The 27,019-nt window shown below is 38.5% G+C and overlaps 1 protein-coding gene across 7 annotated transcripts in view; it reads right to left on the minus strand.

Moving 5' to 3' along the window:
* Nucleotides 1–27,019, minus strand: part of TBCD (tubulin folding cofactor D) — a 172,133-nt gene that overhangs the window by 131,673 nt on the left and 13,441 nt on the right. For all 7 annotated transcript variants that reach the window (XM_042448420.1, XM_042448419.1, XM_042448421.1 and 4 more), the window contains 5 exons: nt 25,676–25,808; nt 6,552–6,597; nt 4,989–5,121; nt 2,192–2,343; nt 764–824 (listed from right to left, as the gene is read on the minus strand). In XM_042448420.1, coding sequence (XP_042304354.1) covers nt 764–824; nt 2,192–2,343; nt 4,989–5,121; nt 6,552–6,597; nt 25,676–25,808 — 525 coding nt within the window. The remainder of the gene's footprint in view (nt 1–763; nt 825–2,191; nt 2,344–4,988; nt 5,122–6,551; nt 6,598–25,675; nt 25,809–27,019) is intronic.

Genomic DNA, 27,019 nt, shown 5'->3' on the forward strand with positions numbered 1-27,019 from the left:
ATGCCCACCCCAAGACAGGTGATAAAAGCACCATATGGATGCCATAGACATGTTTTGTTCTGCATTCCTCCATTGGTCTCCCATATGTGTGGCTTTTGTAATATTTAGTTAGCTAGCTTTCACTTAGTCAAAGTAGCAAGGAACATCCTTGAGGTCTCCTTTGATTCCCTAGAATCACACTACTGATCCCATTGTTCTATGCCATCTTGAGTCCAGCCACAAAGAGCCCTTTCTATTCTTTGTTCTGAAGTCTATAACTGCTCTTCAGTTTAAGTCACCCAGTGCTTGTTCTGGAGACTCATTGCAGAAAGAAAACGAGAGACTCAGTCATGACACTCAGTGTAGAAAGATTCTGTACCAAAGCTTCAAGACCACATTTGGGGATCTCTCCACTTTCAGAACCATTTCCTCATTCTAGAGCTCTTGTCCTACTTAACAAGGGTACTATTGTACCAGCATCAACTTGAATCATTTCCCTTTAAAGACCCACAGACATAGGTCATGAAACAACTAAAATAATGGTGCCCTTGGAATCAGCAACCCAATGTGATTGCTCCTCAATGTTTCAAAATAAAATAGTCCAGAAAAATATCTTTAAAAATGTGGATCAAGGAGCCTACAGAAGAGGAAAATAAAGATAGAACTAGTGCTGAATTTCACGTTAATCTGACAAAACCAGTCAATTCAATGGCTTCAAGCTCTAGCTACACAGTTATATTTTATATTTACAAAGAGAAAGTCTATTTGATTTGAGGACACCTACCCTTTTGCTGCAGACCATCTGACAATTGTGTCCTTGTCTTTCAATCCAATCAGTAATTGTTCTGTAAAAATATTTATTTTAAATCCCAGTTAGATTTATAGGATATGTAGGATATCCAAATGGAGAAAAAATGTATAATGAAAGAACATTCTAAACAGTTCAGGAAGGTAAGAAGCCACTTGCAACAAAACTCAGACTAATGTCATGGGCAAAACCAAACAGTCACACCTTCCACACAACAAAAGACAAACTGTTCAAGCTTGCTAGGGCAAGAATTAGTTGACCATCAATTTGGATAAATTATTTGAGCATAGAGATCAACATTAGCTCATTCAAGGGCACACTAGTGGTTCAATCAAGGGCAGTGGTCGATTCTTCACCCATACTTTGTAAATGAAGTATCTGAAAGACCTATTCTGTGCCTGAGCTACCTAACTAGGAATTAAATATCCAATGGCTAATTTGCACTTGATATTTAACATTAAGCAATGGATCAATTATCAGTTTGAGTAACGGACTGTAACTTGTACTTAACTGAATAAATATGAAATATCTTCCTATGATACTTTATTTTAATATGGGCCTGCATGGATACTACTGCAAAGCGTACTTGAACGAGCTAGAGGACTATTTTCCCTGCGTTGTTTTATTGTTTTTAAACAGCATGATTCATCTATACATGTATCTGCGGTATGTTATCAGGCCATAGGTCCATCTCAACCATAAACAGGTTAACAGTAGATTTGTTTTCTACAGAAGCAAAGTGCTCTGAGAAGATTCAGTGCTGAAAGCTACAGAGCATGAGAAGACAATTAAAGCCTTCAAAGCATGTCAACTACATTTACCCCTGGACCTTCAGAGAATGACTCCAGAGGAACTCGTTTGAGGACAATACACATTACATCTGTAACCCATTTTGAATGTTTTTATGCATGTATAAAGTTTTTGATAGCACAGCTGCACCGAGGACAGCTGTAGTTATATATAGACAAACATCTTACACCAGTTTTAAAACTCAAAAAGATTCAAAAGCCTGACTGTTCCCGTTTTCAACAAAAAAGGTCCAATTTAGATGATGCCATTATATTAACATAAGCATTTTCAAATATATATACATGTTGGGCTTAAAATCTCTTGCAGTACAAAACTTATAATGTTACCAAAACTTTCAGGCTGAAAAAAGAAAAAAAAAACTAGGAACTCCACCATTCATTATTAGGGATGGCGGAAGGAGAGGGTAGCAAGTATCAAAAGCATCTAATAGAATTATAGTAATATTTTTCCTACAACAATGAACAGAAATTATTTGTGTCCTTGCTTCCCAGAATAAATAAGGAAGAAATAGATGCACATGCAAAACCTATGCTCACAAATCACAATGACTGTGGCATCAGAAATTTCATTGCTTCCTCTTTGCATTGGACACACCTACAACATTTTCAACCTCTCCTGGAATATCATATTCCTCTTCCTCTTCCTCCTCTTTCTTGACAGCAACTGAATCATCTGTTTTCTGTGCACAAGAGCCATCAGTGGAAAACTGCAGATTTGCAGCTAAAGATCGGAAACCCCGCTGATACCTAGAAAGGAAATTGTATAATATTATCATATTCTAGTACACTGAAGTGTTTTTTAAAATGTACTCTCTTCAAAACCTTCCGCACATATAATTTAGGATAAATTCACTTTCTTTATATTTCTTAAACAAGCATCTTAACACTTTAGAGGTATCTTCCTGTTTGCTTACTGTTGTATCACTTAAAAGTGCATGTTTATATACATACACAGTGTCCATGAGCCTGCTAACATAAATTGCCAACCTAAATTGAGAGCCATAATACAGTGCCCTCTCGTTTAACAGTAATCACTGTGTTTCTTAAAATGTATATTCCTCTTCTAAAGATTCTTCTAAATGTGTACCTCTCTTCTAAAGATTAAAATATATTTAAAGCATTTCTTATTCCTGTCAAGGAACTATGGCATGTTCCATGGAATATTTGATGGAAATTTAAATCTACATGCTGCATCACAAACAGCTTTGGAAACTCCCAGAACATCTCCAAAAATATATTTACCATATTATTATCATTCTCGTTAACTTTATTTATACCAGACCTTTCTGCCAGAGAAAGGAAAGCAACTTTCAAATTAAAATGATTGCAATACAGTGAAAAACTTTTCAAAGTCAACATTAAAATAAAGTTAGAATATTAACACTATGTAAACAATTTAAAATATGCACATGAAGAGGATAAAAACAGTTAAAACAGTAAAATTTAAAACAATACAGAACCCACTTAAAAATCCTTTCTTAACAGCCTGTCTTCAGCTGCCAATGGAAGGATGAAAAGAAGAAAGCCATTCTAGCCTCCCATAGGAGGGAGCTCCAACGTATAGCAGCACCCACCAACCATGCTTGGAGGGATTGAAATAAGGGCCTCTCCTAAGGACATTAGAGTCCAAGCAGGCTCATACAAGGTGATACACTGTTACATAGCCTGGACTCAAGCCATATAGAGATTTATAGGTCATGACCAGCATTTTTAATAGTTCTCATTAACAAATGTTATTGTTGTTATGTGCCTTCAAGTCGTTTCCAAGTCGTTTCCAACTTATGGCAACCCTAAGAACCTATTATGGGGTTTTCTTGGCAAGATTTGTTCAGAGGGGGTTTGCCCAAGGTCACCCTGTGGGTTTCATGGCTGAGCTGGGAATCAAACCCTGATCTCCGGAATCAAACTAATAGCCTGCAAATACTTCCTTATAATTAAATTTTGGAGGAAAAATTAAAACATTATATACTGCATATAGGCTATCACACTTCTATCTAGGCAAGGATAACAGATTGAGTCAAAATAAGACAGAAAAAAATTGGAAAATCACCCCATAATCTAATATTTTAATGCAAATTAACATAGGATGAAGTATGCTTACCTTCCAGGGAAAGACAAACTATAGAAACCTACATTTTTGAGATTACTGTATATACTCAACTATATATTGAGAAATTTATGCCCCAAAATGGACTCCAAAATCATGGGTCAACTTTTATATGGGGCAATAAGTTAATACTTCTTATAAAGTTCCTAAAAGAAGTGCCCACCCTTGCTACATAGCCAGGGATCTTTAAACAGCTCCCTGTTTGAGTCCCCACACATACTCTCCTTTGTGTGTGTGTGTGTTTTATCCCTCAGCCTTCCCTCACAGCCAGAGCTAACAAACAGCTGCTGAGACAAGGGAGACCTGCGGGGGGGGGGGGGGGGGGGGGGGAGGGGAGAGGAAGAGAGAGAGAGATTGCCTCCTCATTTGAAGCCCCACATGCTCTCCTCTCTGTGTATGTATGTGTATATGTGTGTTATCCCTCAGCCTTCCTTCATAGCCAGAGCTAACAAGCAGCTGTTGAGGGAAAGGGGGGGGGGGGGAGAGAGAGAGAGAGTATGCCAAAACTTGTATCCCATTTTGCAAGCCATGAGCTTTGAAAGTCCTGGTGGTAAAGGGAGGGGGGAGAGAGTGTGTGTATGTGTGTGCCAAGGTTTGTTTCCCATTTTTTATGCTGAGTGTGATCCTTGGGAGAGGTCCAGAGAGGGAGAAGTAAGGAGGAAAGTGGTGTTTTGTTTCCCTGCTTTAGATCTTTTGTAACATGCCCCACTGTTTGATCTCTTATTCACGGGATATATCAAAATCCATGATTTTGGCCCTAAAAACTGCCTTCAACTTATACATGAGGTCGACTTACAAATGAGTATATACGGGGTGTGTGTGTGTGTGTGTGTGTGTATTTCAACTTTATATATGACTCGGGTAGGAAATTCTGTATAATTGAGCACCCGTATTATATTATTCTGCACACATATGATTCCTATATTGTAGCACATTGCAAAGTATGAATATATATTTTATGTTTATAGTGGAATTTTTTTTTAAAATCTACTACCTAGGGATTCATGTTTATATGAATTCAAATCTAACCTTAGAATATTCAAGTCTAGAACAAAATACAGGAAACAGAGAGCTTTTGTAATGCAAATGTACAAGGAAGAAGCTTTATACCCATGAAATAAAAATGTTCCTACATCAGTATATTTAAACCAGAACTTCTTGTCACCCAGTGAATAAGTGGTGATCTATTACTCATCCACCTCTAGCAATGATAGATTTTATAGCTCAGGTTAGCTCAATAAAAGGGAAGAAGACAAGTAAAAACATGATTCTAAGAAGAACAAACCTCCACTTTGCCACCTTTGGCTTAAGAAATGTCAGGCCAAGTCGCTGAACAAGTTTCACTCCCAGCTTGCGAAGAAGTGTTTGGTTACTTTCAGACAGCTTGCACTTATCAAGGCATTCAAGCACAGTAGAAGCTATAAGAAACAAACATCTCCATGAATACGTATAGTGAACTTCCTATATTTAGTACACAGTAGGTGTGAGATGAGCCTGTAAACATAATCAGTTGGATCTAGCCATGCTTAGAATGAACCCAGTGAAATCAATGGGATCAATCAGTCATGAGTAAACCATAAATCCTAACCTATGACTCAAGTTTAACAAGAGAGCTATCCCAGTTCGAAAATAACTCTGAAGAAGACGCACATGAGGTTCCCTCATTTGTTTAGCTGTTTCCAACTGTGAGAAGAAACCAAACAGGAGTGTTCACACCATGCAAACCACAGTAATCCAGAAATCTCAGCACTTTAGAATAACATGATGTGTCCTTTGTTACAAACGGAACATATCCTAGAAATGACCAAGAATAAAATGAATTAAAAGATTCATGGTTAAGATGAAGACAATTTTTCTAAGAACCAAAGAGACAGAAAAAGAAGACTGATTATATTTGTCACCTGAAGCAATGTTTGAGTACCTTATAGAATGCCCCTAAGGGTATGATATTAATAGAAGAACCAGTAATCCTGCATAGTTTTGCCATTTAGTGATTATTTTCTCAGAATACAGAGAAAATGCACTGATCTTATAAGTTGATGTAGACCCTATTCTACTCAGTTCCACATCATGGCTCAAAAATTAACAGAATACAAAATTGCATCCATCTCTAGCTCAACAGCAATAAATAAATGAACAGTTTTTCATCATAAAAGTGGGTAAGGAAATATATATATCAAGACCTAGGTTAGAGTACTGTTGTCTTCTATTTATACTAAGATGACATGTACTGACAAGTGTGATTGCAGATGTCAATACATGCAGCTTGGCACTGGTAAATTACAAGTGGACTTTAGAAACCAGCTTTTAGCTCCTTTAGAGTGCTTAAGGGACTTGTTTTTTGCAAGCATTAGAGACTCTTAAGGTACTTTGCAAATTCTTTGCAAATTCCAGTACAAACTGAGGAAATTCACACCTCCCTTATAATGTGCAATTGAATATAGATACCCTTTGGATTTCAACTGCTCAGCTCAAAAAAACTTTACCAAAATAAGTATAAAATCCTGTATTTATGTTCAGAAATAGCTGCTTGCTTCCAGAGAAACTGTTTCCAAAGTCAATAGGAACAGAATGGACTTATGAAAGATAAGCCTATGCAAACTTGACAAGGACCAGAAACAGACTGATCGATTCATGCCTACATTGCCCAAATGTATATGTCTGCATGTTTGATGGGTCAACACATATAGAACAATAGAACAATTTAAGTGCAACATTTTTGTGCAAATCTGCTATAATCTTTCTCATTTAAAACAATGCATATTCACATTTAACTTTAACCACTTCAAACTCATTATAGTCTTCTCCCAACTATTTAACATGTTGATAACACTCTGACAAATCTTACCATATGGTAAACAGTCTTCTCTTTTTCCATGTTTAAAAAGTTGTGCCTGAAGAAAGAGAGGAGGAAGTGTGTTATTAAAATGCTGGAATATTAATACTATATGTCCAAGGCAGTCTCAGTCAAACTAGAATAGCATTAAGTAGAATTTATGCAATTACAGTGTCTTTATTTATGTCAATCTAAAATTATACATAATATTAAGTCCACTGGAATCTACAGCAATTCCACTTGCACACTCAGATATTAATCAGTTGTGGATAGTAGCTGAGATACAGATACATGCATGCTAGGATTCAAAAGCGGAGCACAACTACTGAGCTGTTGCTGTCTTTTAAAGGTCTTCTCACAAAATCCCTTCCCTCCAAAAACTCCATCAAATGTTGGAAGGAGATGATTTAAATATGTTTTTGTACTTTTTACCCCAGCTATCACCATTTCATGAACAATTCTACCTAGGGTTGTGGTTCAAAAGCCCATCAGAAATTGAAGCCATACATATTACACCTTCCTCCGTAATCCAGAAGAAACCTGACACATATCAATCAAATATCAAATATACTTTAAATACTATTATATGATTTTCTCAACATTGTACATACTAGATAAATGGTAGGCAGCTACCAGTGGCTGGGAGGCTGCACTAACCCACCATGAGAACTTGAAAAGTCACATCACCCCTGCTGAATCCATTTTTAAAAATCCCAAAACAGATTTTTGTCCCCAAATATCTCTTCACCACCACCACACAATGAGCCACAATGGAGAATTTCATAACACACAAATACCTCTGAGCCATGCTCTTTTATTTATTTATTTATTTATTTATTTATTTTATACTCCACCTTTTCCCAGCACAGCATTTAAGGCAATCTGGGCTCAACTGAGGACTTAAAAACTGGAATTCATCCAGAATACTGTTTACAAAAAGGCCTCCCCTGAGCCAGACCCAGGGTAGTGGTTGGCCTTTTTAAAAATGAAGTGGTGCTAAGAAGTCATGGAAGCATCCAGTCTGTGGACTGCAGTTCCTTTCATCTTTGTACTACAGAAGAGAGTAATTTAGTTATTTATTCTGTATTTGGCTAGGATTCAATCAAGCATCCCAAACAACACTAAAGGTTATTTACTTGAACTTTTAGTTAATGGGAAAGAAAGTATGCCAATATGTGACAACTGGGTTCACCCCCTTCCAAGGACTGTTCCATTATCAAAACACTCTGACCATCTTTGCTGGTCAATGACCGAATAAACTTTATTACAAACACTCTGACCATCAGTAACTTTGTCCTAATAGTTGATCAAAATCCCCTTTCCCATAATTTGAACATGTTTATTGGGTGAAACAAGAGAACGTATCTGGTGAAACAAGAAAGCGTATTCATTCCATCAAACTGTCTTTAAAACGTGAAGAAAGCTGCTGGGTCTTATTCACCTCTTCTCCAAGCTAAACATACACAGCTCCTTCCACATTCCTCCACATAATTTTATTTCTAGAACTTTCATAATCTGTTTTGCCCTCTACTAGATAAATTCCCTTTTCCTGACCTCGTTCTTATATTGTAGAATCCATAACTTAGCACAGTACTCCAAGTCAGGTCTAACCAAAGAATACCATGATCTGGATGTTCTACTTGTTGCTGCAGCCAAGAAATGTATTAACTTTTCTTGCCTCCACGTTGTAGTGCTAATACATACAGTGTTAAACTCTTTTATTTCTTGCATATACAGTTCTCAAGTCAAGTGTCATCCATTTGGTTTTCCTATTCTAGATACAGTGGTACCTCGGGATACGAAATACCCAGGTTACGAAATTTTCGGGATACGAAAAAATCCCATAGGGAATTATTGTTCCGGGTTACGAATGTTTTTTCAGGTTACGAAAAAACTTTTGGTGCTTTTCGGCGCTATTTTACACGGAATCGCGGCTTTTCCCCATTAGCGCCTATGGCAATTCGGCTTACGAAGGCTTTTCGGGTTACGAAAGCGGCCGCGGAACGAATTACTTTCGTAACCCGAGGCACCACTGTACAGATGTTTACATTTATCTTTTTTATAATTCTTTTTGGCCCAGTTCCCCATCCTGTCAGATTCATAATTACTCTTCTGTCTTCTTTGCCTAATGAAGAAGTTTGTGTGATGTATTTGCTGCCTTTTGATTGCTCTAATAAAGATAGCAAAATAATGTTTGCTTTCAATTTTGTTTTATAGTCAACCTGGCCAACCCTGCATGACAAGATACTGTTGCTTGTAATTGTTACATTTTTTTATGAATACTCAAAATACTAAGTCCTTAATAAAATGCTCTAAACCTGTTCTAGCTACCAGTGTCAGGTCAGATTATCACCAGAATCTTGCTTTTCGCATTTTGACAACTACTGACTGCCTCCAGCTTCCCAACATTTCACCCATTCTCTGAAAAGAAAAATTAAAATTATAAATAGCATTTCTGGGATTGAACATATTATTAAGGAGTTAGTATTTTGCAACTCATCTGGCCCAAAGACTTAGATTTATTGACAGTTAGGTGGACCCATACCTCTGTTATCTTTGGCTATAACTCCCTCGCTCCATAATTTGGACCTGAAACAGATGGGCAAAAAGCATTAGCTTTGTGCCGCTTTGGGGGCATAGTATGCAGATGATGCATGCCCCAGGGCCACCTAAGACATCTTGAAGTCACCCACAGAAGGAACGGCAAAAAGCCGGTCCTTGCCAGTGGTTCATTTAGGGCTGCGGTAGCAGCCAGCTTTGGGACTGTAGCGACCCAGGCCAATCAGAGGCCAACTGCGGCCGGAGCAGCCAGAGGCCACTCCAAGCCGCTCATCTATCTGACTCTTTGATCCACTTTTGCAAGATCAAAAGCAGTTTCTTTTGTAGGAGAACACTGAAGAAAAACAGAATTTGACTATTTCAACTTTCCAACTGTCACTCACCAAGAGTTCTCTATATTCTCCATCCCACCAAAGCTACATGGCCCTTTTTTGTTGTTTTTAAAAAATCTCTTACAAATCTAAGTGCACTATCCCAAGCTTTAGCTCTTCTGACATTTTCCCTTTAAGGCTTGGCAGTTTTATTTTTATTAATCCTTGTGATTTACATCTATATGACTATACTCTTCCTATAACCACCCTGGTTTCCTTAGGTGCCACCTATTTTTCTTTTTCACAGGAATAATTTGTGATTGTTCTTTTTTCTTTAAGAATTTTCCACTCACCTTGAATTCTCTTCTCATTTCTGGGAACCTCACTTGGAATTTCCTTAAGATAGTGAAATCAGCTCTCTTAAAATCCAGGGTGCATAAATATGCAACATTACCGTATCAAAAGCTTTTGAAACAAATCCCAAGATTCCTGTTTTTCCAGATTTTATTTTTGTAGCAAAATATTAAAATTGGTTAGCTCATTTTTTTTTCTAATCTTGATGTCTTTAACCTTCTTAGACCCAAAACGCATGGGCCAAATCAGGCAGCTTCTGGCCACTTGGCCACTTTGGAGGCATAGCATTCAAATGAAGCACACCCCCAAGGTGGCCAGAAGCCACTCTAGCATTTCAATCCAGTCCTTTGGACCAGATCAAAATGGAGAGGATATAATCCAGATCCTAGTGGCAACAGTTTCGGACCGTGGCAGCAGCCCACTTCAGGAGCAGGCCGTGTGGTCACAGTCCAATCACCTCTGGCTGCTCTTTACCAGTGTGTGTCCCAACCCTGTGTCACAATTTCCAGTTTGAAAATTTCAATTAAAGCTAAATTATTTATTCAGCCAAGCAACATATTGTGCAAGCTTTTGATTTCTTCAGAAACTTTCATCAGGCTAAGTGGTAAAGAAAACAAGGAGAGGGAAGGGGGGGGGAACTTACTCATGTTGGATCAATGTAATTTACATTTAGTTACAGTCTTAAGATGAAATGTGGGAGAAGGCAGCAGACATTCAAATTGGGTTCTTCTAGATGTTGGGATGATACCTTGTGGACAAAAGTTTGTTTGGGCCAAAAAGCAAAGGTTGATCTCACACTGTTAAAAAATATAAAATGCAGCTATTACTGGTGGATGGAAAAGAGAGGCAGAGACTAATTAGACATTTTAAAAACTGAGCCATCTTCTCAATAAGACAACGTTTAAAAAGTAAAAAAAAAATCTATCATAATAAATTAAAGAAGAAATGCCTGAAAGTGTCAAACATTATCTACTGTATTTTCCGGCGTATAAGACGACTGGGCATATAAGACGACCCCCCCCCCAACTTTTCCAGTCAAAATATAGAGTTTGGGATGTTCTCACCATATACTACTCCTCTTCCAACGCACACCAAATAAAAATTTAAAAAACATCATATTTGGTTTCAATATGATAATTTAAATTCAAATACTTATGATATGCAGGTTCTTAGCAGGAAACTTTGTTGTATACAAAGCCTGCTTGGACTGGTCACTTCTCCCTGCCTGCCCAGCCCTCCCTGTCTCCAAGACTATCAGAGCGGTAGCTGCTTTCATATGATCGCCACATATGGCGGGGATGCAGCCATGGCCGTTTTTGAGCTCCCCCCACCATATGCGGTGACCGCAGATTCTCCAGTCCATCTCGGAAGTTTCAGCACCTGCCCTATAATATGACACCCAGCATATAAGACAACCCCTGACTTTTGAGAAGATTTTCCTGGATTAAAAAGTAGTCTTATATGCCAGAAAATACAGTAGATTGTGCCCAAAGACTTCACATCTCCTACTGAATCCTGATGGAAGCAACATAATTTGGAAAGGCTAGACATGTATTCCTTAGTGTTCCTGTTAGTTTTAAATAAGGGAAACCTGACTGAAACATTTATCAAAAAGATTCTTAAACCACAATGAAGTAACAATGAAGTAAGCAAGTGTAGTTGCATTTACTTTTGTTAGTTCAGATTTTATCTTAATACATTCCATTCTATGGAATGGTGTCCAACCACAGCCAGATCCAGTAAAGATTTCTATCAGAGCAATACAGCCTCCATAAGTCTCCCCAGAGGATTATGGGATATATATCTCCCCCAAAGGATTGTAGGACCTTTCAGAACTGTGAAGGATTTCTGTATTTAGCCATCAGGATTCAATCAAACATCCCAAACAATACCAAAATGATTCAAAACAGACGAGTTTCTTTGCCTTATAGGATATTCTAATGCCTTCATAGTTGTTTTTGATTACCAAGATCCATATATTTTTACTAGGTCTACTACCCATTTAATGAACTAACACAGCACAGTTAGTAAACAGTTCTCATTTATAGTGCTTTTTTTATTTTGGGGATTTTTTTGAAGGAAAAAGCAGACACAGTCCAAATCTTCAGGGTATTATCGGAATCCTCGGAAGCAATTTGTTATTTGTCATCAAGTGCACTTAAACTTATTATGACCCTATGAATGAAAGACCTCCAAGAAATATTACTATTAATAGTCCTGCTCAAAAACTCTGGACCCTGGCTTCTTCAATTGAATCAATCCATCTATAATTTTATTTATTTTTTTCTTTTCCTACTGTCCTTCAACTTTTCCCAGCTTTATCATCGTTTACAATGTATTATTTCATCTCAAGATACAACCAAAATATGATAGGCTCAGCTCAGTCATTTTGGTTTCAAGCAAGACTTCAATCTTGATTTGTTCCTTTTATACATACAAATTTCATTCAAAAAATAGGATCCCAGAATGCAAGGCACCTAGACTGCCTTTCATGAATGCGTAACATTTATTCTGAATTACTGTATTTCCTTTCAGAACAGCTCTGCACTTGAAATAAGTTGGCATAATATTATATATATATACTCCACACCGCCATACACACACACACAATTTTAGGGCTTCCATCCTTGTGCTTGGCTCTAGTTGTCATGACTCAAATTCCTTGTCCTGCCCACCTCCTCATTATTGCTAAATGATCTGTTTAATAGCACTACAGATACAGATTATATCCTGGAAGACTTCCTGACCTATCAGCCTTTGGCTGACTTCTTACTGGATGAACAGCCATATGCTTACAATTCAGAATGGCTCAAAGGGAATGTCTAAGTCTTATAACCACTCTCTTCCTACTGTTACAGATAACTTCACTACCCTACTGCAAGTCTTTGTACAGCATCTCACACACATAAAAGTGAAGGGAGAAGGAAAACTATATAGGCAAACCATGCTGGCATTTTAAGATCTCAACACAGGAACCATCCTGATGGCAGCACAAGCATTTATCTATCATCTCTCCAACTCACAAGGGCCCCTGTAGTGATTTGCAACAAATAAAATTCAATACATCGACCAAAACATTTAAAACAAGTCTAAAATGACTTTTAAGATAATTTAAAAACTACACACAGGTAAAACAGCCAGAGAGGTTCTTGTCTAATTCTTTCATAACTATCCTTCCATGTTCTAGTCTTCTTGAAATTTGAGGTCTTTAGATACACTGTTGCATGTCCTACTACCCCATAAGGCCAGCCTGGTGGGTAAAAATGACAGGACCTTCTCTGTAGCAGTACTTCAACTATTGAAGTCTCTCTCACAGGTAGTCAGGCTGACTCCACCACTTTTGTGTTTCTGGTGGGCAGCTAAGGCTGCTATTTCACATGGCCCTTGGATATTAAAATTAAGGGTATTATGAAGGAACTAGACAAGAACCTGAAGTGTCAAGATATATCACTGAATACTAAAGTTAGAATTGTGCATGTCATCATATTTCCAATTTGTATGGTTGTGAAAGCTGGACAGTGAAAAAAGCTGATAGGGGGAAAAATCAACTAATTTGAAACAGGTTGCTGAAAAAAAGTTCTATGAGTACTGTGGACTGCTAACAAGACAAATACATGGGTCATAGAGCAAATCAAGCCTAAATTGTTCCTAGAAGCCAAGATGATTAAACTCAGGCTGTCGTACTTTGGCCATATCATAAGAAGGCACAACTCCCTAGGCAAGTACTCTTTACCAAGAAAATAATGCTTGGTAATTTAGAAAAAACTGGGAAATGAAATTCTTTACAGCAGCATACAGATGTTTATGTTATTAATGCAAACACCAAAAATAGAATCTTAATGTTTTGATTCTTTTTATTCCCCACTGCTGAGGGGCAAGATGTAATCTTAGCCCACATTCTTATTATTTAAGTTATTCAACAATCTCCTCTTGTTTTACATTTTAATCACATCATTAAATATAAGTCTCTTAATTGTGAGGCTACAAGATACATTAGACAATGTCCAACCAAAAACTACGTGCCTCTAGGTACACCCAATAATCTTGCCCAACATGCATCAACTAGAATCAAAAATAATAATCATGGCTGCTATCTGGAATCTTAGGCTGATGGTAGTTATAATTTGTATGTATGTAGGATATAGTAATTTACAATATAAACTGGCCGTGTAATGTTAAACAATTAACGACAATGACAACAACAACAACAACAACAACAACAACAGCACCTCCCTTCTTCCATATACACATATATACATGTGAAATCACATGATCCCAGAGACATTATATTCATACAACAAACATTAAAAAGACTAGAAAAGATGGAAGAGATCATCCCACAATTTTCTCAAAGCAATTGCTCAAATGTAACCATCATCAAATCAGGACGGCTGATTTATGTGTCACTCAGTATAACACAAAAATGAGCATTTACATTTATTTATTTATTTATTTATTTACTGCCCCTTTCCCAAAACTGGGACTCAGAATGGCTAATAATATTAAAAAACAATTAAAAACATACAAAAGTGAATTACAATCTGACCTTAGTATCTGTGGGGATCCATCCCCCCCCCCACAGATACCCAAAAACGTGGGACCTCAAGTCCCATTGTCCCTAATGACAGCACAACACGCATAAGCCCACTAGCAAGTCTGCAGCCATGCTCTGCCATTGAGGACAATGAGGCTTGCTGTCTATGGATGCTTAAATTTGCAGAAGGCAAGCCCATAGCTAACAAGGTCCCACTGTAAATTATTACAATATTAAAACAGATTACACATTAAAAGAATAACATACGGTTTAAAAAAATAAAGGGGTTTAAAAAACTTTAAAACAATACAACACCAATGACCATTCATTAAAAACTATTTGTTTTACGTTAATGCCTGCCAGCAGGAGGACAAAAAAGAGGAGACCATTCTGATCTCTCTGAGAAGTGAGTTGCAGAGTCTTGGGGCAGCCATGGAGAAGGCCCTCTCTCGTGTCCTCACCAACCATGCTTCTGATAGTGGTGGGACTCAGAGAATGGCCTCTCCTGATCATCTCAGAATCTGGGCCAGCTCATACAGGGAGATATGGTCTGCCAAATAGCCTGGACTCAAGCCATATAGCTATTATTATAACAGTGGCAAGATAATTTTTGTGCCCGTTGCTGATTAAAAAAGTGTTTGTGTGTGCATTGCTGCACGTGCAGATGTGTGTAGAAACAGCGCTGAAGGTAGAGAGGGACACACAGCTGAGGGAAGTCCACCATCCCTCCTAGCCAGGAGAGGAATCTCCCAGTTCGTAATCAGAGAAAGCTGGGATGTCATTTCCTGTCCTCAGCCTTTTTTTTTCTCAGAGAAACAAAGCTGATTACTTTCAGGCAAAACATCTAGAACTCCTCTACCCTTTTTATGCACAAGGAATGGGACAGCAAAGCAACTTGTCAAGAAGAGAGTAGGGGAGAGATCCCAGCCATTTTCAGCTAGCATTTTCAGGAACATTTGGAAGTGCTGCTTAACAGCAACTGGCTTAGCTCCTCCACTTCATTCTTAATATGAAAAAGCAAAGCCTGGTTCCTGGAAAAGCTCCACCTGGTGTTTCATTAAAGAGTCCAAATATTTCAGGTGGCATGGCTGCACCCTGACACCACCCACCTCTAAAAGGCAGGAGGTGGTGATCACATCCTCTTCTGCAAAGTTGTCCCACACCTCTGTTCCTGAGAGAGCACTCCATATTGTGAAGTACAGTTGCTAAAGTCAGTGTTTGAAGCCTCAGTGACAATTTCTTAAATTTCATTTAGTAAGCCTAGACTTTATTCAGTTAAAAGAGGAATTACCAGAGCTATACATACATACATACATACATACATATCCACAAATGGTATTTAATTCTTACTCATTGAAACACTCAGTCATTTTGTTTTGTTAAGGTCATTTTGAATTCTGATCATGTCCTCAGGGATATTAGCTTCCCCTCCTAATTTGGTGTAAACTGCAAATTTGATAAGCAGACCCACTATTCCATGATCCAAGATGATCCACTATTCCATTAATACAAGATGCTGAACACCTTTGGGCCCAGGGGAGAACTCTGTGGCACCCCACTGATCACTTCTCTCCAGGATGAAGAGGAAGAATTGGTGAGCATCCTTTGAGTTCAATTAGTCAACCAATTACAGACCCTTGTTGAAGATTGGGACAGTATCCACCCTCCCCCAGTCTGCTGGGACTTCTCCTGTTCTCCAGGAATTCTCAAATATTATTGACAGTGGTTCTGAGATTACCTCTACGCATTCTTTTAATACTCTTATGATCCCATGAATTTCATAGGGTTTTCTTAAGCAAAGAATACTCAGAGGTAGTTTTGCCAATTCTGTCCAATGAATGTACATTACATATTTATTTAAATAAGTTTACAAAAACTTTCTGAATGTGCAATCACAGCCAATTTATTTATATACACACACACTCAAATGTATTCAATAATATTATGTCAAAATTATTATGCCCAATTGTAAACAGCCATGGATTGGTTTTTTAAAATAATAAACTGGAATGGGAAATGGAAATGCAAATCAAAAGGAATTTTTCATTTTTTCTGCTGTTTCATAAGATACTACAACTAAATTTTAAAGTAGGAGTGACCAAACTGGGGCCCTCAGTACAGTATAGCCAATGGTGAAGGATTACAGAGCCCAAAAACTTCTGAAGGGCCACAACTATTTTAAAGTATACATCAAAAGAACAAAGATAAGCAAGAGATGTTTTCAGATTATCCTTCTCCTGAAGCAACAAGGGGTGTCCAAACTCCTAAATAGAAAGAATCCATTTTTAATTTGAAAGTCAGTAATATGTTTGCCTTCTCTTATCTTAAGAAACTTTAAAGGTGTGCAGCAGATCATGCTGAGAGTAAGCAAGTTATCTACAGTATTGTATGTCTTTGGCATTCCTAAGTTACACTATGTTCTTTCAATATTAATGGGAACACATAATATGCACCAAACTAACCAACCTGTTGAGAGGAATGCAGCTACCTCTCCTTTAAATAATTATACCACCTACAAATTAGAGAAAACGATTGGTGTATCCTAGCAACAGAAGTGTCAGATCTGGTTTTGTTGCTTTTGAAATAACATGGTGCAAGGTACAAACAAAAACTAGTTTCTTAGTAATCAGGGAAGAACCAGACACACCTCCTAATTGTCTGCATAACCCACTTAGGCTTTGCCTTTGTAAGATGTCAGAATCAGCATTACCTCTGGAACATCTTCCCCAAGCTATACAAATCATCACTATTAAGGATGGCATGACTGCTTGGCAGCAGGCACTGCTTACTGCCAAACAGACAAGAATTTGCAGTTACCCTCTGGCTCTAATAAAATGTGAGCAAAGGGATATGCCCAACCATAAGGGAAAATAGAAAAGAGTGCAGCTGACTGCACTTCAGCACCCCTCAGTGGTCAGATATGCAATGTGCTTGTTCCAGGATCTTATGCCCACCTTGCTTTCTAAAAGCACACCAAAGGATAAGAAATATCAGGTGGTCACAAAATAGCATGAGTCACAAAAAGAATAAGCCTATAACCATTTTTGGACAAGGAACATATATTGTGCAGCTTGCATGCAGCTGCTAGGGCCTAGCTATCATTAGAATCCTGAAACGCTCAAATTTTCTTTTCCTCCCCCCCCCTTCTTTCTTCTAAAGCATCCTAGCCTTCTGGTGTTTTATTTAAATAGAGGAGTGTGGTGGTAGTTTACATAAAGGTATTAAACTGCCCAGGATCTATTACAATATATAGATTTGCAACTCCAGAATTCTGAACAGAAAGAAAGGGCTATTTCAACTCATTTCCTCTTCTCTGAAGTGCCATAAACAACAATAACAACAACATTTACATTTCTATACTACTCATCAATGAACTCAGCACTCTCTAAGCGGTTTACAACTTGTAAGCCAATTGCCCCCAACAGGCTGGGTCCTCCTCTGACTCTTCTGGTTGGTCTGCAGGCCCTCAGGGACAATGTGGGATCGGAAACTTCTGGATAAGGAGTCAAGCCGAAAGCAAGTATTTTCTGCAAGCAGAGATCCTTGGCCCATGGTGCCTCAAACCCAATTCCAGCTATGCCATGGAGGGACCCCTGTCTGAAGCCCCAGAGAACTGCTACCAGGAAAATAGTCAGTACTGAGCTAGATGGACCAAAATGTTTGACTAAGAAAGATGCAGCTTCCTGTATTCCTAATCTAAATGCACAAACAAATGAAGAATTTATCACTTCATTGTTGAATCAACTATAACTAAACCTAGCTGAAAACCCAAACTGTAATCCAACCTTGGAAACAGCCTGAGGTTAAATGAGAAGGGAAAGGTGGGAGAAAGCAGAAGAGACCAGGAGGAGAAAAGGAAACAACTTGGAAGCTCAACCTGCAGCCATCTAATTAATAGACTTGTTAATTACATATCAAAGCAGGCAACAAAACATCAGATCAATGTGTCTTGAAAGCCTGATATTTGAAATATGTTAAAACTTTTCACAATTATCCATGACAGTTAAAGGACATTGGCAACACTTGGAGCTACACCTCTAGTTTTTGTGCACTGAGAGTAAAGAATGTATAGCAGAATTATTTCTTACCTGGGGCAAAATCTACCAGGGAGCAGAAACATTGCCAAACAATACTTTAAAAATTGGGGAGCTCTCGGGAAAATGCCCTTTGCTTAAGAGACAAATAGAAGTAGTCACTAGGGTACTCAGTTTCACTACCTGACTGGCTAGGAAGCTTTATTTCAAAGTCATTACTCATATTTGTATACTGTATCTCTTATAAAAGAAATTAAACACAACTTAATAAGTTTCTATGCCCCAGGCTACTCCAAGATGAGGACATTGCTGTCACGCAAGAACCTGATGTGCTACGCCCTGCAGGGCTAACAAAACATTTCTGGTTTACAGAGCAGCAGGTTTAAAAGTAAACCTGCTGGCCTGTAGAGTTTATATTACAGAGTTCTCAAATAGATGTTTCTTACAGTTATTAAAAAATGGTTGGGCTTCTGCCACCAGTTCAGTTTTATTTAAATGCTATTTTAATTTATTCATAAGCCAACATGCACAGATGAATATCTACTTATAAACCTGAATTTAAAAACCTAAAAAAGTATGTGGTATGCAATATTTTCTTCAAATGAAAACAGCATCCATTGGAGAAGGGATAACTGACAGGGCAGACCAGGCACAGATGTTGAATTTAACCCATTTGTCCCACCCTGCAGTCTTAAGGAAAATCCATTTTAATAGACAGTATTTACATTGAATGGATACCCTCCACTGGTACCAAGCAACCAGCCATTTGTAAATCACTGCTGCAGATGTTTAATATAGATATATTCAATAGATATATGGAGCATACCCACTGCATCCAATGCTGCTTTTTAATTACAACTGCCATACTTCTGACTTGTATCTAAAAGGAATCATGTCATGCTCCCTGTTAGCAATACATCATTTCACAACAGGTGCACTATCAACAGGTGCAGCAGAACAAGCCTATAAGTGGGGTTGTGTAATATGCAACACATGTTTCAACAAGAACTGCCAGAGTTAACCACTATGCATTAAACAACGAATTATATAGTTGCATACCAGTTTGCCCTGACAGATTTAAAAAGCAATGGCTCAGAACTGTTGCTTTCTTCAGAATCTGTTTCTTGCTCACATTTTTCCCTTCCTGACAAACTTCAACACTTTATGGAAGTGGAGCAGACAGGGTCTTGGGGGCTGCACATTCAGGAGCCACTTCCTCCATAAGTTGATAAGCCTGTAATTACACTGGGAGTTCCTGTATCTGTTTCAAAGCATGACTCCCCAGATCTCATGAAGTAGAACCTGCTTTTCTAGTGGCTTCTACATAATAGAATCTGCAAGAGAAGGAAGATCCAGCAATCAACTACATAATCTCCATTGAAAACATTATTTTCTATGCCATGAGGTGTAATGGGTGGAGTTTACAAAACCAAGATTTGTATACCTTCACACATATAGATTCTGTGAGGACAGAAACAAGATCAAACAGATTTCCCCAAAATGGTACATGCAAACAATTGTGCTGGAATGCAACTCTAATCATCCCAAAGAAGCAGCCTGAAGAATCATGGTGTTTGTAATCCAACACATCTAAGGGCATCAGGATAAGGAAGGCAGTTCCATGTACAATTAAGCATGAAGCACTTCAGTATAAAATTACTTCCTAAATAATAACCTAGGTGATTAGATCTTCTCAAATAATTCAAGAGAATGCATAATACTATTACATATGGTGCAGTGGTTTGAGCATTGGACTATGACTCTGGGAGATCAAGGTCTGAATCCAGTCTCAGCCATGAAAACCCACTGAGTTGCCTTGAGTAAGTGACATCCTCTCAGCCTCAGAGGATGGCAAGGAATAAGAATACTAGCTATTCCCTTTCTTCCAATCCTTCCTATCCTTTCTCTACCAGACCATATACCAGAGGTGTAAAACCTAGCCCCCTCCAGCTGATTTGGTCCATAACTCCCATAATCATTGGCCAGGCTGAAAGCAGGTCAAAACATCTGAAGAGCATCAGGTTATCTATTCCTATATGTATTCACGTCCCTTGCTCCAATCTTGCTTTCTTTATTCTCTGCAGATATGCCATGCTTAGAGTGCTTTATGCTGCAATTAAAAGGAGGGAACCAGAGGAAATTGGAGAGTGTTTGCTTTAGTATATATTCCCCCAGGCAGGCCAGGATCAGGTATCAATCCTGTTGCATGCGGGAAGAGAAAACCCATAAAAGACCAGGACAAAGGAACAGTGAGAGCTGAATTTTATATTTCCATCTCAAACTATGGATCTCTTTCTAACCTATTAGCATCACAAAACTACAAACACTAGGGCATGGCAAAATGAAATAACTGATTATTCTTAAAAATTAGATCATTTGGAGAGGAAAGCTTCATTCAAAAATACAGTTCATATGATCCAAGAACATTCTGCCAGTTGGATAGTATGTAAGCATCTTAAATAAATAAATGCTATCTAGTAATTAAATTGTTATTCACAGTAAAGGGGAGAATTATTCCGAGGTATATAAATGCTGCTTGATTAAATCAGATTCAGTGCATTTATACAAAATCTTTCCAACTTCTACAATGCTAAGAGTTGTTCACTTCTAAATTCTAAAAATATTCACAGATTGTGGCTATAATATTATTTGTCTGCCATTCACAACTTAACCTTTCAACATAAAAGGCAAAAAAATCATTAAGCAACAAGCATCAAGAAACTAAATGGCCTGTCAACAGCAAAGAGAAACAACCAAGAAGACATTTCAATGAAGATACTCAGTATTTGTACCATTCCATAAAGGGAAGAAATATGCACAAGAAACAGATGTCGGTTCCTGCTTTTAAGAAAATTATATCTCATTCTAGTTTCGATTCAACTTGTTAGGTTTTCACCTGTTTCGCTTAACACACAGTAATAACAGGTGAAATAAAACCACACTTAAAGGAATTATGACTAACATTAAAGTAATATGCATCCTACATGTTTCTTCACGTACTAGCAGCTTTTGTCTAGCAAATGAGAAAGACATTTAACCCTTAATTCTTACAAAACAGAAATCAAGTACTTCTCTTTTTTTTATTGCTTTAAGCAAGAATTTTAAGAAACATCATATTTTTCAACTACTAATTGCAAAATCATGTGAATCTTCACAAGCGTAATACTTAGGTGTTCCCAAGAAATGAAACTTAGGTAGGCAGTTAAAGGAAAGTAAATTAGGTGCAGGCAATTTTGGCAAGGCCAGAGCCCACTTTGACCCTCTCTCCAGGACCCACTATGTGCAATCCCCTCCCTCTCAAATCAGAAATGATTATAAATCCACTTCCCATATCAAAGAAACCTTAAAATATGACACACAGTCATGTGACTTGTTCTAAATATCAATTCTTAAAGGCTTCTGGGAACACAATTCTCCATGTTTCAAAGGGGAAAAAATCATTGAGGGAGTGGACAGGTACCAGTAGATGCAAAGATGTGCAGAGCTGCATTTTTCCCAACTGTGGGGAAATAAATAGTTCTCACATTATTGGATCTGACTCCAGGACTGCTCATAAATGCAAATCTTTACTTTCACCGATGAAACTGAATGTCTGTTGTTTGTTTCTTTGCAGAAAACAAAACATTCAACTTGAGGGCAGCAGTTGTAATAATGAACAAGAGGGTGGATGAATGTAAAGCTTTTCATCTCACCTCATTTTTGTAACTCCTTTCCACTAGACATTCCACACAGACTAAGGAACAAAATTAGGACATATGCAGAATGGCTGTGTGGAGTGGGTGTGTGAGACATAAAACCTGTCCAATTTGACAAGCATGTTGCAATATATATATAAAGTTCAGATGATAGTTTGTAAGAAGCAACAAAACCATAGTTTCCCAATATGGATTACCTGTAATGGGAAACTACAGTTTTCCAAAAGGGTACTGCAGGATCAGAACACAAGAGAAACAGAATGGTTCCCAATTAGCAAAGGGGTCAGGCAAGGCTGGATCCTTTCACCCTGTCTGCTCAATTTATATGCAGAAAATATTCTATAAAGAGCAGGCCCGGACACAGAAGATGAAGTGAAAGTAGGAGGAAAGAATATCAACAATCACAGGCCTTGAACAAACGGGGACCCAAGTACATACTTTTAGAAGCCCACAACCCTAGTACGTACGGAGTACGTACAAAATGGCAGCGCCCTGTTCACATGGGCGCACGTTGCAGCCCCCAGGTGATGTCAGGAGTGCGGCGTCACTTGCACGCTGCAAAAAGAAGCCGCTTTTTGCGGCTTATTTTTCTGCCGATGGGAAGCCTCGCTGTTTGGAGGCTGAGGCTTCCCGCCAATGGAAATGGAGGCGGCGGCAGACCACCCTTTTTGGGCGGTCTGTATCCCGCCTAAGATATGCAGATAACGCCATACTGCTAACAAAAAACATCACAGATGTAAAACTACTACTAAAGAAAATCAAGGAAAAAACTTAAAAGGAAGGCTTACTGCTGAACATAAAGAAAACAAAAATAATGACCACAGAGGATCTACACAAATTCTACCTAAACAATGAGGAAATAGAAATAGTGCAGGATTTCCCATACCTTGGATCAAACACTGACCACAATGGGGACTGCAGTCAGGAAATCAGAAGATAAAGAATGGGGAGGGCAGCTATGAAGGAACTAGAAAAGATCCTAAAGAGCAAAGATATAAAACTGAGCATCAAAGTTAGAGTCATACAAGCTATTGTATTCCTGCTACCATGTATGGATATGAGAGCTGGACAGTTAAGAAGGCAGATAGGAGGAAAATCAATTCATTTGAGATGTGGTACTGGAAAAGAGTGCTGAGGATATTGAGGGTAGCCAAAAAGACAAACAAATGAGTCCTAGAACACATCAAGCCTGAAATCTCCTTGGAAGCCAAAATTATTAAACTGAGGCTGCTGTACTTTGGCCACATCATGAGAAGGCATGACTCATTGGAAAAAACAATAATGCTGGGAAAGGTGGAGAGAAGTAGAAAGAGAGGAAGACAGCTTGCTAGATGGATGGACTCTATTAAAGAGGTCACAGGTATGAACTTACAGGAATTAAACAGGGCAGTGGAGGATAGGGAGTCTTGGAAATGTCTCATCCATAGGGTAGCCAAGAGTCAAGATTGACTTGATTGTGATTAACAGTAGCAACAGTTTAATAAGCCAAAAATTCAGCCTAGATAACGAGAAAATTGAAACAGTCAAAGAGTTTCCATACCTTGGATAGAGTATTACCAGAACTGAGACTGCAGTCAGGAAATAAGAAAGAGACTGACTAGGAAGGACAACTACAGAAGAACAGGAAAAGATCCTAAAGTGAAAAGATATCATCTTAACAGTAAAGTGACGATAGTTCAAGCCATTATATTCCACAACGTTATGTATCCATATGGGAGCTGGACAATGAAGAAAGCTGACAAAAAGAAAATCAATTCATTTGAGATGTGGTGCTGGAGAAGAGTGCTGAGGATACCATGGACAGCAAAAAGACAAACAAATGGCTCCTAGAACAGGTCAAGCCCAAACTCTCCTGGAAGCTGGAATGACTAACTTGAGGCTGTCATACTTTGGCCATATCATGAGAAGGAATGAATCATTGGAAAAGACAATGTAGATGGATATAAAAAGAGAGGAAGACCACAAACCAGATGGTTAGATTGGATCAGGGGGCCATGGACCTGAGCCTGCAGGGTCTGAACAGAGCAGTTGAGGACAGGGAATCTTCAAGATGTCTCATTCACAGTGTCGTCATATGCTGAGGTCAATTAACAATAACACAGAACATCCAAAGGTGGACACATGAGTGGAGGACAGTAACAATGAGAGAGAGGCAAGAACATATTCTTCAGTCTTAAGAGTTGGTCTTAGGAGTCAGAACATTTGCTTCAGCTGGGCTGTAATTTAAATTTCATATTGTTCAAAAGGGCAATTAATAGTGTCCATGAAATGACCAAGGAAGAACAGAAAGTCTTTTGGGCTCTATTGGTTATGTCACAGAATTATTCACATTAGAAAAAAATCACCAAATGCCATTATTCTTCTGAGAATAACGTATTCAAGACTGTGAAACAAAGCTTCGGTATATTTAATATAGTTGGCCCACCCCATATGTGGACTTCAGGTCATGCGGACAGGAAGCCCCGTTTAGATGAATGGTGTGCACACCCGTGGTGCACTCCCCATTCATCTACATGGAGCTTGAGCATTCACAGAATTCACTTTACGTGGGGGATACGGAACATATCCCCTGCATAAAGCAAGGGCCCACTGTAATTACAAAGAAAAGAAAAATTTTAAAACGAAAGAATTTGCCTTTGCTAAAATCCTTCCTGGTACTCAACTATTAGAATCATAGAATCACAGAGTTGGAAGAGACCACTAGGGCCATCCAGTCCAACCCCCTGCCATGCAGGAAATCCAAATCAAAGCATCCCTGACAGATGGCCATCCAGCCTCTGTTTAAAGACCTCCAAGGAAGGAGACTCTATCACCCTCCGAGGGAGTGCATTCCATTGTCGAACAGCCCTAACTGTCAGGAAGTTCCTCCTAATGTTCAGGTGGAATTTCCTGCAGCTTGCATCCATTGTTCCGGGTCCTGTTCTCTGGAGCAGCAGAAAACAAGCTTGCTCCCTCTTCAATATGACATCCCTTCAAATATTTAAACAGGGCGATCATATCACCTCTTAACCTTCTTTTCTCCAGGCTAAACATCCCCAGCTCCCTAAGTCGTTCCTCATAGGGCATGGTTTCCAGACCCTTCACCATTTTGGTCGCCCTCCTTTGGACACGCTCCAGTTTCTCAATGTCCTTTCTGAATTGTGGCGCCCAGAACTGGACACAATATTCTAGGTGGGGCCTGACCAAAGCAGAATACAGTGGCACTATTACTTCTCTTGATCTAGACACTATACTTCTATTGATGCAGCCTAAAATAGCATTGGCCTTTTTAGCTGCCGCATCACACTGTTCACTCATGTTCAACTTGTGGTCTACTTGGACTCCTAGATCCCTTTCACACGTAGTTTCATTCAGCCAGGTGTCACCCATCCTATATCTGTGCATTTTATTTTTCCACCCTAAGTGCAATACCTTACATTTCTCCGTGTTGAATTTCATTTTGTTAGCTTTGGCCCAGCTTTCTAGTCTAAAGATTAGTTTTATTTCATATTACATCAGGAAGCCACATGTAATTTCCTACAGTTGTACGTATAAATGACACCAAGCTTAAGGGATGGAAAGGTAACTAAATGCCACTACTGAGTTTCTGTCAGCAACATCATTTAAAAGAAGAAATAGGATTATCTTTGAAAGCAATACCACTGTTTACCAGAGCTTGAAGCATGCCATCCATTACAATAGCCCCTTCCATCGTCTGAAAAGAAGACTTAGACAATGTTGAAAGGGTCCAGTCCAGGAAGTCTGCCATTCTTTTTTGTTTGACATCAGGGCGGGTTATAAACCTATTTCAAGGGGAAAAAGATACTGCAAGTTACCTATTCAGGGCAATTCAATCAGTAACTCATTCTTCCTGTTAGCCAAACTGGTTTCTGTTCCCAAAGGCAACTGTCCAATGGATGCTTTCCAACATATTTTGGCTGAGAACATTCCAGCTCTCAGCTCTTTATTTCTGTCTTTTCTAAAGAAGGTCATAACCCAGAAATCTCAACTGTCACACTGTACACTCAAAATGTCGTGAAATCTGTGGGTAGGGAAAGTAGAATGGAAATACATTCAAGTACAACTTAATCACTATTTTTCAGCACTGTATTATAGGCAAGGTATAGTGTTCTGGATTCTTTGTCCTTATAATATTCAAAAAGCTGGCAACAAACCAAGGAATTGGGTCATGTGGAAGAAAAGAGACCAGTTTTGTCTTCAAGAGTTGCTAGAAAAATGTACAAATATCTAGAATGATAAAAAGGAAGCACAAAAATGATAGGAGCACATGATAGCTTCCATTGTTCTGCCAAAGTGGCACTGGCACAAACAAAGCACTACCCTGTTCCATCTTATCAAAGAAAATATATGTTTCCTACTTCCTACTCACCAAGACCAGCATAGACTGGCACAGTGAAAGTGATTCATACCTTTATTGCTAACATATTTCATAATTTTTTTAAAAAAAGAAATATAATTATACACAAAACGGAAAATAATCAAACCATTGGACCAAGCCAAATCAATATATGAGCTAGCTTGCACAGACTTCCTAGAATTTCCACTAGAGGTCACTAGAGACTTCTAGTACTGTATATGGCAAACCTAAAGTAAAGCTATCACAGGAGTGGAGGGAGGGATAATTTCCTACTTAATGCCATATAACATAGGTTCCGTGAAATCGTTAAGACCAATTTGCTAGGGATGCTTCATAGTCACGTTCTTAAAATATTTTCACGTTATATGAAAGATACTGATAACACTGCTAATTCTTAACTTAGACAGTTGTCATTGTACAACTATAACAAATGTATGTGGGATAAGAATAAAATTGCTATAAATAATGCATTTGTCATAACCCCACAAGACAAACTAATCTGCAGGGATGGGGGAAATGGAACCACTGCATTCATTCACTGTTGGAGCAGTACAGAGCCAGCATGGTGTAGTGGTTTGAGTGTTGGACTATGATTGAAGAAACCAGGGTTTAATTCCCAGCTCAGGCATGAAACCC

The sequence above is a fragment of the Sceloporus undulatus genome, chromosome 2 (genome assembly GCF_019175285.1).
Source record: "Sceloporus undulatus isolate JIND9_A2432 ecotype Alabama chromosome 2, SceUnd_v1.1, whole genome shotgun sequence".
Lineage (NCBI taxonomy): Eukaryota > Metazoa > Chordata > Lepidosauria > Squamata > Phrynosomatidae > Sceloporus > Sceloporus undulatus.